We start from the raw sequence: 16866 nt of genomic DNA, 5'->3' as shown, positions 1-16866 counted from the left end.
GTTTCACTCATCCTCGTGACTCTTGTTCTTTCTGGATATTCTAATGGTAATGCTTCTACCTAAGCTGTATCATACATTGATAGAAACTCGAAAGTGGAGTTCACAAATCAATCGAGCCTTTGATCAAAGATTTTGGCAAATGAAATTGGGTGTTTGATTTAAGTCTCAAGTTTATCAAGTTGGAATTTCAAATGGAGTTCAATTTATTTGTTTATTCTACAGATTCTAAGCCCTTGGCATGTTGATGTCTTGGCTTCCAAACATTTTTTTTAAAAGCAAACCCCGTTCACGGGGAGGGGAAGCTAATCCTAAAATTTTCAAACTAATTGGTTGCTTTGTTGTCTCCTGTCATATACGAATAATTCTTCTCATGTGAATGATTTTTATGCGTTCCTGGATTTAGTGGTCTTCAATGCTGCTGCATTGTGCATGATCCAAGATAAAAGAAGCTGTAGATCCCAGAAAGGTCTGCCTATTGCGATGCTTGAATTTGCAATCAATTTGACTAGCATTTAATCAATAAAAATATTTTATTTAATTTGAATTTCGGTTCAATTTTTAATGATCACAGGTTAGTTATTCAGAGTAGAATGGTTATATATGAAAGAGTCTGTCAAAGGAATGTCCAATAATGGATTTCAAGTGTTCATATTTTGAAAAAAGTAATATTAATTAGAAAAAATATATTGTGAATTTATGTAGCTAATAAGGTATGATTTAGGTGTATAGGCACTCGTTAGAAATCTCCTATATGAAAATCTAAGGTATGAACCTAAGTATGGATTCATCACTTGGACCCATCAAGAGAGGTCTCATCCGCAAGCTATTTAGTAAATTAAAATTAAATAAGGAAAGTGTGTTTGAATTCAAGAAGGACAAGGAGCGTAAGTACGTGCTTTCACAGTGTAATCTTTGGTATAAATCAAGTGCATTAGCTAATACCCATTCTCATTAAAAAAAATTATAATTATTAAAAGATTTTTTTAATGTAGAACTTGTTAGTACAACTAAATTACACTTAAATTACCCTATGAATAAATTCAATCATAATTATTGAGCCCCATTTATTTAAACACTTCCTAAATTCACTGTATTTTTTCAAAAAAAAAAAAAAAAACTAACATTTGAATGTTTGTGACGAGTGCTCATTGACCAACCGTTAGCTAAGTTGATTATTAAATATAGAAAATAAATTGAATAATCCATTTTTTAATATTTTTTCTTACGATTTATCATTTTACTACAGACACTCATGTCTATTGCTTTCTTATGTTGAGACACTTTCCCTTTTCAAAACACTAATAATAGAAGCCCACTTTATTCGTCCGCTTTTATCTCACTTCATAACTTTTTTTTTTTTTTGGCCCTTTTCCTAGCTCATTAACTTTCCTGCAAACACGTCGAAAAGAGAAAACAAAAGATGTTCTCCCCCCCCCCCCCCCCCCCCCCCCCCCCCGGCGCGGCAGCATCCACTACTTTATTTTGTGTAATATCAGTATATCACTGCTAGTACCCACAGGCCACCACTCTAGCTTGCCAAGTTTTTTTTTTCCTAGCAAATGAGTCTTTTGTGAAGTAGTCATGTAATTAAGATTGAAGTTTTAAAATCAAAAGTACATAATTCCATGAGTTGTAACTTGTAGATCCGATGAGTTGTAACTTGTAAATCAACTCGTGTTGGTATTTCTTCTGCCATTAAAGGATTCTTTTGGAGACCAATGCCCAGGACAAAGGAAATTGCTAAGTGTGCTATACTATTCACGCATCTTTTGATTTTATCCATCAATCTTTTTTTGAGTTGTATTTTAATACCTAACCCTACAACGAACACCAATAAAAAATTAGACCATCCTTTTTTTCTCATTTTTGTGTGTCACACTTGCATAGTCTTTGCAAATCTTCTCTATATCGTTCCAATTTTATTGGATGTTCCAAAGGACAGACCATTCCTTTATATTGTATGATAAAGGGAAATGAGCACCTGAACCAAGATATACATAATAATTTAATGTTTACAGTATAATTTGATATTTTTTCAATTGAAAAAGATAATTTTATTCATTATAATTTCCAAGATAACTTACAATTGTCCTCTAAAAATGACGATCATTTGAATTTAAAAAAAAGTAACGTTGATCAAAAGACTTGCTCGAGGATGACAAGAAATGATAAGAATTTAACCCCACCACTAGAAAGGAGAAAACTTCTATGTCCTTATTCCTTCTTTCTTGCTAAATTATCATGGATGTTCTCAGCATCTCTGCACCCCAAAATCAAGTTCTGATCAATTAATGTAAATCCTCCTATTTCATTCTCACAGCTATGGTAAATAGATTTTTGTACCAAGCACCTTCGCCCAAAAATAAAAAAAAAAGACCCAATTAGTCCCTTATTTTTTAGAAAAGATTTTTTCGTGCCCCATACTTACAATGGTATAAAATAAGAGTAAATCTTTTATACACTGACGATGTATTCACTATCACGATCGGATATACGACACATATGCAAAATTTGAGTTTCAAATTTAAATTCGGATTACATGTCATGCATCTAATGGTGAAAGTGTATATGTTGTTGGTGTATAGAAAATTAATTCATAAAATAATGCCTTATATTTTGGAAATATACCACTTTAATCCCATAAATCAAATTCGATCAACTCTCCAGCTAAGAATTACATACCCCAATCACGCGCTTAATATATTAGGGGCAAAATCGAAAGGTAAAACTCTTCCCCTTTAAAATTAAATGAGGAAATGACCAACTTTGTCCCTCACATATTTGAAAATATTTTCTTTCATGCATCACATTCAAAGGAAAGCAAAACCATCCCTGTCATGTGGTTTGGCTGGAGGTACAAGGTGCGGATTGGTACATCGCTGCGAAGGTAGTAGATAAGCAAACAAATGATGACTGGTGGCTGATAGGCGTGTATGCTAGTATGGAGGATAGAGTTAGGAAACACCAATGGAAAACAATAGAGGAAAAAAAAGAGGGATTGGGGTGATAAATGGGCTGTAATGGGAGATTTTAATGATATTTGCTCTAATGGAGAGAAATGGGGAGGGAGAGAAAGATCAGAGGGTAGCTTTAGGGACTTCAATAACTTCATTTCTGGGAATGAGCTGGTGGATATAGGATTTGTAGGGGTTCCTTGGACCTGGAGTAATACATGGGACGGGAAGGGTGAGGTAAAGGAGAGGTTGGATAGATGTTTAGGGAGTGTTGGATGGATGCAGCTATATGAAAATGTAACTTGTGAGCATATTGAAAAAGAGGCATCCGATCACTGCCTTCTTCTGGTGGATACGAACCCATAACAAAGGAGAGGAAAAAGAAGGTTTTTCTTTGATCAAAGATGGGCAAAAGACAAAGCATCTGAAGTGGTAATTAAAACGGCTTGGGGGAGAGAACAACAAGGGTCCAGAATGTTTAAAGTAGTGAGGAAAATTAAGGAGTGCAGACTTGCATTGATTGATTGGAACGGGACAGCAAAAGTAATGCAAAGGCAAAAATTCAGGAGACAAAGGAGCAATTGAAGGCAGCTAGAGAGGCGGATGAGATGTGCAATAAGGGAGTCATTACAGCTTTGAAGCTTCAGTTAAGCAAAGCCTATAAGGAGGAGGAGCTATACTGGAGCCAGAAATCAAGAAGTAGATGGCTCAAGGAGGGGGACAAAAATACTGCGTATTTTCACCAAAGTGTCATGGCCAAAAGGAAACGAAACAGGATCAGCATCCTCCAAAAGAATGATGGGGAGTGGTGTAGGAGCGATCAGGAAATTGAGGAAGAATTGTGTAAGCACTACAAGAAGCTCTTCACATCCAATAATCCAACAGAATTTGATGAAGTGCTACAAGGCATACCGCGCACTATTTCCAATCTCATGAACGCTCAGTTGATTAAACCTGTGGACGAGTTGGAAATCAAACAAGCCAATTTTTCTATGTTTCCTAACAAAGCTCCTGGAGTTGACGGTATGTCCCCGTGCTTTTTTCAAACATACTGGAGTATTATAAAAGGTGACATGGTCAATGCCATTACTAGTTTTTTTCATACGGGTAATCTCCTTAAGTCTATAAATGAGACCATCATTTCCCTAATTCCCAAGGTTGATAACCCCGTGATGTTAACTAATTTCAGACCTATTAGTCTATGCAATGTTTTGTACAAAACCATTTCAAAGCTTTTGGCTAATAGACTGAAAAAAGTTCTTAAGCACAGCATTAGCCCATCCCAATCTGCTTTTGTTCCAGGTAGACAAATTCTAGACAATGTTATCATCGCTCATGAACTTCAACATTTCCTGAAAAGCAAGAGATCTGGCAAAGTAGGCTTCATGACCATTAAGCTTGATATGTCTAAAACCTATGATAGGGTGGAGTGGAAATTTTGTTGGTAGAATTATGATACACATGGGTTTTTGTCCTACTTTTGTTCACTGGATCATGACTTGTATTTCCACTGTTTCTTACTCCTTTAATTTAAATGGACAAAAGGTAGGATGTGTCAAACCTTCCAGAGGTATTAGACAAGGAGATCCTCTATCTCCTTATTTGTTTATCATATGCACGGAAGGGCTCTCAAATCTAATCAAGAAAGCTGTGGATAATAAAGACATAACTGGTATAAAAATCTGCAAAGACAGACCCATGGTTTCACATTTATTTTTTGCAGATGACTCCCTTTTGTGTTGTAAAGCTAGCAAACAAGAAGCTCAGAAGGTCAAGGAGATAATCCAGCTGTATGGCAAAGCCACGGGACAGGTAGTAAATTTTGACAAATCTGCCATGTTCTTTTCTAGAAATACTCCCATGATGCTTAGAGGGGAAATTAGTGAAGTGTTGGATAACATGAGGGAGGCTCATAGTGGTAAATACCTAGGCCTTCCGATGACCATTGGGAGAGCTAAAAACCAGGTCTTTGGGTATTTGATAAGTAACATTTGTAGTAAGCTTCAAGGCTGGAAACAAAAGTTGCTTAGCCAAGGGGGTAAAGAGGTGTTGATCAAATCAGTCATCATGGCCATGCCTTCTTACATTATGTCCTACTTTAAATTACCCAAAGGATTGTGTAAGGCCATAAGTGCTAGAATTGCAAGGTACTGGTGGGGTGGGGGGGAATCTGAAAAGAAGATACATTGGGTGAGATGGAGCAAACTTTCTGGGGTCAAAGGGAAAGGGGGGATGGGTTTTAGAGACCTGGAAGCCTCCAATATGGCTCTGCTTGCAAAACAAATTTGGAGAATTGTTACCAATCCAAATTTGTTAGTAAGCAAAGTCCTGAAGGCTAAGTACATGAAAGAGGAGGGCTGGTTAGGACAACAGCCACCTAATAATGCTTCTTGGTGCTGGAAAAGTATGCATAAGGGGGGAGAACTACTTCAACAGGGGCTATAGAAGAGAGTGGGAGATGGAAGGTCAGTGAAGATTTGGCATGACAGATGGATACCTGGATTGGCTGATGGAAGAGTAACTACGGTTAAGCCAATAGGATGTCAGCTCGAGTTTGTTCATGAGCTAATAGAGGGGGGAAAGTGGAAGAATGATCTCTTGCAATACTGGTTTAATGTAACTGATGTAAATCTCATTACTATTTTTTTTTTTTTTAAACAAGATAATTCAAAATTAGGACTTCATAATAGAATATGTGATGTAAATCTCATTACTAATATCCCCCTTAGCTTATATGATAGAAAAGACTGGTTGTTTTGGAATTATAGCAAGTCTGGGATTTACACTGTGAAATCTGGTTATGCTGTGGCGAAGGAGCAAAGTGAAAAAGGGAATCGAAGACTTGCACATGATCCGGAAACCAGCTGGGAAGTTAGAAAGCATACAGTATGGAAAAGATTGTGGAGCTTAAATGTGAAGATGAAACTGAAACATTTCTTATGGAGATGTTTGCAAAATGGAATGGCCACAAATGAAGCTCTATACAAGAGATTTGGAACCAACAACAAGATATGATACTACTGTGGAGAGGAAACGGAAACAATCGAGCACATTTTCTTCTTCTGCCCAAAAGCTAAAGTGGTATGGAAGTTAGCTCCAGTAAGGTGGGAAGTCTTAGTTGCACTACAAGGTAACTTGTGGAGATGGTGGGAAGCCGTGATGCAAGTAGCAAAGGAGACACAAGGAGCAGATAGGATCAGGCTTACGGTGAACCTTTTATGGCAGATCTGGAAAGCGAGAAACAAGTTAACATTCTAGTGTGAGGTAGTGGATGCAAAAGAAATAATTGACAAGGCATAGCAGGAATGGATAGAGTACGATGCAGCAAATGAATCAGACACGAGAACAACTTCAGCTCTTGAAATGGAACGACAGGTCCAGCAGTGGTGGGAGCCTCCCAAGGAAGGAACAATGATGATCAACACAGACGCAGCAATTTCAGCTAAAATGGTCAGATCAGGTTTGGGGATCATTGCAAGGAACTGGCAAGGGGTGATAGTGAAAGCGAAGGGAATTACTGACAGGAGGAAAGGGGATGCAGCCAGAGAGGAAACTCTAGCAATCAGAAATGCGCTGGAAATGGCTCAAGGTGCAGGATGGACAAATATAGAAGTCCAATCTGACTGCAAGTACATTGTGAGCCTCATCAATACGGACAATGTCCAGGAAGGTAGACTCCAAACTCTCCTGGAAGACATTGATGTCCTGAAGAAAAGATTTGAAAGTTGCAATTTCTCTTTTGTCCCCAGAACTGCTAATAGTTGTAGCCATGAATTGGCGCAATTTGCAGTCAAGGCAACTAGAAATTTTGAATGGGAAGATTCATTCCCAGTTTGGTTTTCAATATTAGCTAGGAAAGATATGGGGGTAGTTACCCCTTTTTGTAATTAGCCCTTGGACTATCAAGTGTTAATATCTATAAAAATGTTATCGTTTGTCAAAAAAAAAAAAAACCATCCTGTCATTTTGAACATGTACCAATTTCATCCCACAACGAAATCTAAATCAACTTTCCACCCGAGAACATTCAGCCTGAGCATGTCTCTATATATTTTCATATCCAACTAAATGTAAATCATCTCAAGGCCTATTAGTCAACCAAATGACGAAGACAAAAGTAGATGTCGCACTAGAATCTCGTTGCTTCACTAGTTAATGCATGTTGATTATTTGAAGAAAATATGAACAGGAAAAATTCGTCTATGAATCTGTTGATAAAACAACAGATGAGAGCAGTGTAAAAGTAGAGCAAGCGAAAAAAAAAAGTAAACATCATTGAAACATAGAAGAATTTTATCTTGCTTTTACAAATTACTACATCAACAATTTGCAGTCGAATTTTTCTGGCTTGGTGGCTATGCATTACTATTTCCTTCAAATAATGAAACATGTATCAGTCAGCGAAGTAACGAGGTTTAATTCGCCGTTTGCTTTTGTTTTGGTCATTTAGTTGATTAATAGCCTTGAAATATTGTAATGTAGCTAGGGTGTGCAACCCTTTGCCTAGAAGTTGATAAAAACTCGATTTTTGGATGAAATTAGTAGTACATCTCTAACTTGTAAGGGTATAGATTTTACAAGCTTTAAATATGTGAGACATAAAAAATATTTTGCAAAAATATAAGGGATGAAATTCATCATTTTCTCTTTTAGTTTTGATTGGGAAGAATTTGTTTTTCCATTTTGCCCCTGCTATAATTGCATGTGGTGGGGTATATGACTCTAAGCCAGAAACTTGGTCGGAGTTGGGTTATGGAACCAATGAATTGACTTTTCCAACTTAACAAGTCCACACTAAAACTGCCATCCTCACTTCATGATGTTAATTCTACTACCGTTTCCTTATTCATCTGAATTGGGGACTTTAAATTCCACGACATTTCTTAAAGGCAAATGGCGAAATCCCAATCCTACGCTTCAATGGAATAACGACCAATTTTTCCATCAGAAAAGTGAGTTACCATTTGAGCCGAAAAAATATACTCCCTCCGTCCCACTTTGATAGTCCTATTTTCCTTTTTCGTCTGTCCCAAATTGTAGTCCACTTTCCAATTGAAGAATGTAGTTGTATTTTAATTTTCCTAAAATACCCTTATTCAATGTAAGTTGTTGTTACTATAAACCTACCCCATTTAATGAGAGTTGATTCTTTTTTTACCATCAATTCAAGTTCCCATAAAGTTGTACTCTAATTAATGTGAGGGTATTTTAGGAAAATAGCTACCTAAATTGATTGTTCCAACAAAGTTAACTATTTTTTATTAAACTGTGTGAAAAAAGAACCAGAACTATCAAAGTGGGACGGAGGGAATATTGTTTATTTTTCCCTGCAAGTCTTTGCTCCAATGTTCCTTTTTCTTGTATACCTCTGCTTTCTCTTCAATTTGTTGTTTGTCATCGCTTCCACTGGCAGTGCTCAACCTTACACCCCCACAGATTATATCCTGATCAACTGCGGCTCATCCTCGAATTCAACCTCAGTTGATGGCCGGAAATGGGACGGCGACGTGGGCTCAAAATTCTCACCGAACGACATGGCAAATATTTCATCAGCAGTCACAGCCACTGATGAGCTAGACTCCTCAGTCAGCGGAGTCCCTTTTTCAAGTGCCCGAATCATCCGTTCTCAATTCTCTTATACCTTCCCTGTCAGCCTAGGCAAAAAGTTCCTCCGCCTTTACTTCTACCCTACCTCGTACTCCGGCGGTCTCAACACAACGGAGTCTTTCTTCAATGTCAAGGCTAATAACTTCACTCTTCTCAGTAACTTTAGCGCATATCTCACAGTTTCTAGCAAGGGATTCTCGCCACCCTTTGTTTTTGAAGAACATATAATCAATTCGGTTGTTAAAGAATATATCATCAATATTCAGGATATGAATCAGTTCCTCAACGTTACCTTTTTGCCCTCTTCGAATTCCTACGCTTTCGTTAATGGAATTGAAGTTGTTTCAACCCCGGAAGATCTCTACATGGGTAAACATGTTATGCTCAGCAATCCCCTTAAATTCGTGGATTATCCAAATGTTCAGTTTGAGTTTGATCAGAACAAGACTGCCTTTGAAGCTCTTTACAGGCTCAACGTAGGAGGTAATGCTGTTTCTGAGGTGGACGATAGTGGGATGTTCCGCAGATGGACTTCCGATTTCAAATTCCTCTGGGGCGCAGATGAAGGAAATCAGTTGAGTGATTATGATCGGGCCATCAAGTACACTAAAGAAACCCCAAATTTCACCGCACCCCCGATAGTTTATAGTACCGCAAGGGTGATGGGACAGTTTAGCACCTCGTTCAACTTGAGCTGGATGTTTCCTGTTGATTCTGGGTTTTATTATCTCCTGAGGTTGCATTTTTGTGAGATTAATCCCGATTTGATAACAGCGGAGAACGAACGGGTGTTCATAATATTTATCGGTGATAGATTAGCTGAGCCAGAAGCTGATGTTATACATTGGGCAGGCGGCCCAGAAGTCCCGGTATTCAGAGACTACCTCGTGTTCGTTCCAAACCCACCAGACGATCGCCAGACCAAGCAAGACTTGTTTCTTGCTCTGCACCCGAATCTTGATGTCAAACCAAAGTATGCTGATGCAATCTTGAATGGCTTAGAATTGTTCAAATTGAATAACACCGACGGCAGTCTTGACGGGACCAATCATGATCCCAAGGGGAATCGTGGAAAATCTCGAGTACGTTTTGCTGCCGTCGGAGGAGGGGCAGCAGGAGGGGCTGCTATGGTTTTAATCATTGGTTTCTTGTTTTTCCGGTGGCGATGGAAGAGAGGGGTAAAAGACGTGGACAAGAAAAGTGCTCCAAAGCCATCTTGGACCCCACTTTCAACCCCGGCAAGTTCAACAAAGACTGGAGCATCAGGTTCATCGTCGCTTAGAAGATTTTTGTTGGAGGAGATTGGATCCGTTACGGCCAACTTTGATTCCAAGTTATTGATTGGGACGGGAGGATTTGGAAACGTGTACAAAGGGTACATAGACAACAATCTAACCACGGTTGCGATAAAGCGATTAAATCCTTCATCAAGACAGGGTGCCCGTGAATTCCAAACCGAGATCGAGATGCTATCAAATTTAAGACATCTTCATTTGGTTTCCTTGATAGGCTACTGTGATGAAAAGGGTGAGATGATCTTGGTTTACGATTATATGGCTAATGGCACCCTCCGCGATCATCTCTACAGAACAGACAATCGACCGCTCCCATGGAAAAAACGCCTTCAAATCTGCATTGGCGCCGCCAAAGGGTTGGATTATCTCCACACGGGCACCAAGCACACTATCATTCACCGCGATGTCAAGTCAACCAACATATTATTGGACGAGGCATGGGTGGCCAAAGTTTCAGATTTCGGATTATCCAAACTCGGTCCGAGTGGGATTTACAGCCATATCAGCACGCAGGTCAAGGGGAGTTTTGGCTACATAGATCCGGAGTACTACACGAGACAGCAATTGACGGACAAGTCTGATGTGTACTCATTCGGGGTGGTTTTGTTTGAAGTTTTGTGTGGTCGGGCACCTATTATTCTAGACTTACCCCAGGAGCAGGTGAACTTGGCTGAATGGGCCAAGAAGTGTTACAAAAAAGGGATTATCCATCGACTTGTGGACCCAGATGTAAAGGGCGAGATTGCACCCCAATGTTTGAGGATTTTTGCTGAAACGGCCATTAATTGTTTGAAAGATCAAGGGATTCAACGACCGGGAATGGATGATGTAGTTGGTGGCCTTGAATTTGCATTGCAAGTCCAGGAGGCAGCTGAAAATGAGGGTGGTCGTCCTGATCCATTTCCCTTGCATATGCATGGAGGAGATGTGCAAAATATGACCGATGATGATACAGATGTGATGTCTGAATCAGAAGGCGATCAAGATTCTGCTGGCAAGATTGAGATGGTGGCATTACAACTTGGACATCCACGGCAAGCAGTGACAACTTCAAGGTGTGACAGTGTTTTCTCTGAGATTCTGAATCCCACTGGACGGTAAGGTTTTTTAATCAACAAACCAACCTTGAGGCTTGAACCTAAAATATTCATTTCAGAGGACACAAGAGTCTGGCATGCTGTGTCGTTCTTCTTTCTCTCTCTGTCCTTTTTTTTTTCTTGTAGCAAATGTATAGTATAGTGTGGTTTTGATTGATGCAAGCGCTACTATAACTCATAGTCAAAGTTTAGTTTTGGAAACAGCCGGTTCAGTATCAAATAAATCCTTGATGGTTGAAAATGTGCCCGTAGAATATGTAAAATTGTGTTGCTGTGCCGTATTATTAAGGAAACATTTAAACTAAATAACAGTCGAGGGTCTTATATCCAGTGCAATGTTGGTAGCATTCATTATATCCAGTGCAATGTTCCTTTTCTTTTTCTTTTCAGTTGATTTTAATATTTTCTTTTGTTATTGGATTTTTTTTAGTGTTCATAAAGAAGGGGGCTTCTTGACCTATTTTAATGCTATTGAAATGTTAGTGTTACAAATCAGGGATGCAATTCCCCAAATGCTTGGAAATTGATTGAATGTAGCTTGAAGTAAATGTTGGGATCCTTATCACAAAGGTGCAGAAGAAAGTGCCCCACGTAACATGCATGGCTGATCCATCACTTTTTTTTTTCCAATTTGGTCATGCATGCCATTGTTTCTTCAAAATTATTGCTCTACATTAATTTTTTTTCCCTTAGAAATGAAAAACTTTTGGAACTGCTTTTCGTAACACCTTTGAAAATTTGGGAATGTAACACCTTTGAAAATTTCGTAACACTTTTTTAAAAAAGTTTAATTACTTCATGAAACAACACTTTTTTAAATTTTTTTTTTTAAAAAAGTGTTGTTTACAATAGAAAGGAAGGCTCAATCCAAACATTCCCAACCATACACTCATTATCTAAAGGATGGACCGATAGTGGTTTCAGAAAAAGTAATTTAAGTCCAAGGAGGCAAGGGACATCAAAGATGGAGAAATCATCCAATAAGAGCAAGAGCCTGTTTAAGTTTAACTACCCAATGGCATGGCTGCTACTTACTACGACAATTCTCCTCCAGTGTGAGCCAATTCCTCTGATTATTGTAAAAAAAAAATCACAAAAATAATACTCTGATATGATGATAGTGCAGGCAAAATTTTTTTTAAAAAAAAATATTGGGCTGCTGGACTTACAAAGCCCGGCAGCTAATGTGGTTTTTTTAAAAAAAAATAAGAATGAAAAGGCCAAAAAAAAAAGACTGGCTCTCAAAGCTAGATATGTCAAAGATACAAACACTTTAAGCTGTTCTCCCTTTTTATTTACACAATTTCAGATAATTTGAGACCTAAGCAAATTTAATTTTAAAACTGAAAATTGTTCAAAATGTCTCTCAAATTTCATTAAATGAAATTCTTTTGTTCTTCATTTTTTAAATTGTAACTTTACATTCTATACAAAATTAAGTCGATAAAATTTGCTCTCTTCCTAGATTTTCGATGACTTTTTATCTTGAATCTATCATGTGACCTATGTGTGGTCATTTCTTTTAAGGACAAAATGGTTAGATCTCAATTATATTTAGACAAATGACCAGATCTATATTCATTTTTGCTTTCAAAAAAGTAGGATCTTATTTTAACCATATTTATATTTTCACTAAAAAAGTAGGATCTGACCTAACTTGTATTTATTTTTGCCTCTGAAAAAGTGGAATATGACATTTTTGTACATGAAGAATGATTGCATGTGGTCAAATACTGATTCAAGCTGAAACGTGACCAGAAATTTAGGTTGGGACCAATATTTACTAACTTGAATTTATAAGGAACGTAAAATTAACATTTTGAAAGTGAAAAACTTATTTGACAAAATGTGAGGTACGTTTTAAACGATTTTTTCATTTTGAAAAGCCCATTTGCATATATTTTTCTTTTATTTTCATGGAAAACTTTTAGCATAAAATCCTTTTAAAAAGTTAGGTTTTGCTAAAGAACATTTAAAGAACGGAGAGTACACACTTATCCCGAGCGCTTTACATATCTTAGCTAGGGTTCTATCCAGTGTATCATGGCATTCTTGTGATATTGGCTTTTAATTGATTTTAACAGAACATAAGCCACGGAATGGACCAAACATTAGAAGGCACATTGGAAAGTTGATAGAAATTTGTACCAAAAGAAGGGAAAGTTGATAAAAACCCACTTGGGTGCACATAAAAACTTTATCCATTCTGGGAGAGAACATGATTGCATACTAAAGCATTTTGTACTTATCCGTCACAAAATGTTCTTTGCCGGCCTCACACGGCCAGTCTTTTTCACTTTTTTTTTGCTTTTTCTTGATGGCTGCCAGGATCATCTTTTTTTTTAAAAAAAAGATCCCATTCACTACTGGGCTTTGTCAGCTCGATAGCCCGGTATTTAAAGTGTTTAGTCAGCCCAGCAGGCATAGTATTATTTTTGTAATTTTTTCTTTTTATTTTTGGACAATAATAAGAGGAATTGGCCTCTAGTGTGAATGGTAGTTTAGCAGGAATATTAACGATCGCTACCAAGTTTCCATCAATACAAACTCTCTCACTGTCCCAGCGCTAGAATTTTGTCATCCTTTGAATTTATTCCCTGCTGTATTTGTGCAAGTTCTCCTATGTTGTAACTTTTCATCAGTGGTTTTTAACCGTTTCTTCAAACTAGGAGGCATAAGCCGAGAATGCGCGGTAACAAAAGCTCACTAGGCCTGTCAACGGGTCGGGTCCGGGTCAGAATTAATAAATCCGGACCCGGACCCGTAGCACTGTATTAATTCCGGACCCGGACTGAATACCCGACGGGTCTCTTATTCTTTATCCCGGAACCGCATTCGACTAGTCCCGGGTCCGGGTCGGGCCTACTTGGATAAGACCAGTCAAAGAATCCTGATTTTGCTACATCATCAGAATGGAACTTTGACAGATAAATGCATCCTAATCCATATGGGAAAACCGTATATCACACAAGCAAACAACACAATTGATCTGTATCTATGAGTCAAGTGATTGAATTCTGATCAAATTCCCTTCATAAATAGCCACAAATTTAGACCTTTCATCAGAGAGAGGAGAGCAAAATCCATGTGCTTCAATTTCTCTTTTCTCAATTCAACTAAAAGAAAAACACCAACCATATAAAACCATCAAATGGCCCATGTAAAACCTTATCCTACCACACTTAGCAGTTGAAAAAGGAATTCTTTCAACAGGAAAACTTGGTCGTGTTCACAGATCTTCAACCTGGTAAGCATAGTATTGCACAATCCAACTAAAAGAAAAACACCTAACCAATAAAACCACGTAGCAAAGTTACTCTGCTACACGAAAATTACAAATGTTTCACATGTTTTAAACCTGATTACAAAGTTATTCAAAGTCAGAGATGGAGAGAGCTCGCCGGCGTCAGAGATGGAGAGTGCAAGACAGCAAGAGAGAAGAGACTGAGACTGGACCGGGATTGGCTTCTTTGGAGCTGGAGAATGGAGATGGAGAGAGCATCGCCGGAGATGGACTTTTTGGACGTCTGATATCCAGACCCGGACCGTTGACACCCCTTGTGAGGACTCATGTTTTTATTCTTAAAATAGTCATTTTTATAATTATTTACCCTAGAGTTAGTTAATTATATCGTCGTTGCATGAATTTCTTTTAAATTTCGCTTTGTCGCGTGCGAGTTGAAAGTTCGCGCATTCCACGTCGAAACGACTAAGTGGAGATTTGAGAAATTTATATTAGACTAGTAAGAGTGAGTAATTAGAGTGTTAAAGGAATTTCATTGGAGGATTAGTGCACTAGTGCAACAAACAAGAGAAAAAAGTGGTAGTGCATCTCACTATTTGAACACTATTCAAGGTTGACTTTTGTAAAGTTTCTTGGTCACATTTTCTTCAAGCTTCCAAACCAAGATTGATCACTCAAAACACTCTCTCTCTCACTCCTTGTTCGGCACCCAAAGAAAGAAAAGAAGGGAAGAAAGCTCTTTTCATCTTGCTCCAATTTTGCTTCCATTTCACTTGAAAATCTTCACCCAACTCACAAAATATTTGGAGATTAGTTCTAGCTTGGAGAAAGACAACATCTTGTGGAGATTCTTGGAGGATTGTGGTGGAAAAATCTGATTTTTCATCTAGGATTAGAGGTAACCCCTTTAACTCTTTTAGTCTTTCCATTTTCTTCAAGAATCATGGTTAGTTTTGCATGGGTTTGAAACCCTAAGCAAAAAATAGATTAGTGGACTTGAGGAGTTTCATTTCTTGCTTTAATCTCTAGGCTAGCGGTCTTGAGGAGGCTTGTAGGTAGCTGCCTTGAGGATTTGTTGCTTGGTTATTGTTGTTTATGTGTTATATGAGAGGATTACGGTTAGAAAGTGGAGAGAAAGTTGAGAAATGTGTGAGATTAGAGCTGGCCGAAAATTCTGTCCATGTTGCTCTATTTTAATTCGAAATTTTGATGCTTGTTTGGCTGTGAAATTGATGTTAATATGTTGTATATTGTGTGTAGAATGTACCTTGCAAAAATCGTTTCATTTGGTTGCTCAAAACTAGGGTTTTCGAAAAAAGAAAGAAATCTGGAATAGGTGATCAGTGTAGCCGAATAGTAGTTATTTGTCTGAACATATCTCTTTGTACAAAATTCGAAATCGAGTGTCGTTTGCGGAATTTGCGTTTGCGGAATTTGAAACTAGACATTCATAGCTTTTTAACGGTGTAAAAATCACCTACTAGTTCGAACTGAGTGAACCGTAGTGATTCAGCAAAGTCGTCTGTCCTGTTGTGACTGTTTGTCCAAGAGGAATGGAGAAGCTGCATCTTGTGGCTCGATTTTCTCTCACTTGTGAACTGATTTTGGAAATTAATCTTTCTTATGAAATGTATCATTTTGAACCTAGTTTACAACGCCATAAACCATTCTTAAATTGAACTTGTATTGAGTGAGATGTGGTCTGATTTCGAAAGTGCAACAAAGCTGGAAACTGGAAAGTTTTTCCCTTCTTGCTGGCCGAATGGTCAAGTTTGTTTTGGGATGTTTTGTTTCAAAAATTTTGATGTCAATTACCCATCAATTGCTTATTAAATGTTTCTAGAACCTTGGTTTAAAAAATGGATTGATTTGGGGCTGATTTCATTGTACCAAACTTTTGAAAGGAAAGAAAGGGGCGAGTTGGCAGATTAGCCTTGAGAATTCCCCAAACTTTGATAGTTTGTTAACTGCCTCCCCGTGTGAGTTTTTGCCTAAAATTTGATAGAGAAGTAGTCCACATATGGAAGTTTAAGTGTACCAAATTTGGTGTAATTTCAATGCCAATTCAATACCCAAATAATGCTCCAAAGATTGCTCTTCAAATCTGGAAATCCACTGAACAGTTTGCAAAAATCCAGCCGACTTTCCACTGTTATATCTTGATGCTCGAAACTCCGAATTTAGCTCCACTTGTCGTGTTTGAAACTTTGTATGGGACTCTTTTTGTGTTACAAATTTCAGAGGCCGATTCACTTCCTGTGAATTTTGTCGAATTTCCAAACATTGCTAACAACCAAGGTTGGTTCTGTCTTGTCATAATGAGTCAGCGACTTTGAGCTGAATTGTGAATGCTTTCTAGTTGGAATCTTGGAAAGGTGTCTTCTGAGAACTTTTAGTACTCGAACCTAGATTCCAACGGTATAAATTTTTCCATTTTTGGATGTGCTAAACTCAAGATCTGATTTTTTCAACTTTGTCGCGTAAAGCTGAAATTTTTCGATTTCTTAGGGAATGAGTTTTGAGAACTTTTCACTCTCTCTTGATATTGATAAACTGTTTTAAACTCGATTTCATGTAAGAGGCAAGTCTCTCTTGAGACTTTAAATCCTCACTTTTGAATTCCAATTTTCGAGAGATTAAGTTCTCTTTTAAGACATTGTTTTGGTTCT

General features: G+C 37.9%; 2 protein-coding genes and 1 pseudogene across 2 annotated transcripts; 2 read left to right on the top strand and 1 right to left on the bottom strand.

The window, feature by feature from the left end:
* Positions 1-1835: 1835 nt before the first annotated feature.
* Positions 1836-1945, bottom strand: LOC113697669 (U6 spliceosomal RNA; annotated as a pseudogene).
* A 2470-nt stretch (positions 1946-4415) lies between these two features.
* LOC140009791 (uncharacterized) lies at positions 4416-6845 on the top strand. Its single transcript, XM_072056111.1, has 3 exons — positions 4416-5347; positions 5723-5840; positions 6258-6845. Exons 1-3 carry the CDS (start codon positions 4416-4418, stop codon positions 6843-6845), a joined length of 1638 nt encoding a protein of 545 aa, XP_071912212.1.
* A 1439-nt stretch (positions 6846-8284) lies between these two features.
* On the top strand, positions 8285-11307 carry LOC113696583 (receptor-like protein kinase FERONIA). Its single transcript, XM_027215978.2, has one exon. The coding sequence runs from the start codon at positions 8300-8302 to the stop codon at positions 10955-10957; it is 2658 nt and encodes an 885-aa protein (XP_027071779.1). The 5' UTR covers positions 8285-8299; the 3' UTR covers positions 10958-11307.
* Positions 11308-16866: the final 5559 nt, after the last annotated feature.

This window comes from Coffea arabica, chromosome 6e (genome assembly GCF_036785885.1).
Source record: "Coffea arabica cultivar ET-39 chromosome 6e, Coffea Arabica ET-39 HiFi, whole genome shotgun sequence".
NCBI classification, from domain to species: domain Eukaryota; kingdom Viridiplantae; phylum Streptophyta; class Magnoliopsida; order Gentianales; family Rubiaceae; genus Coffea; species Coffea arabica.
This window is presented reverse-complemented; position numbering and strand designations above follow the sequence as displayed.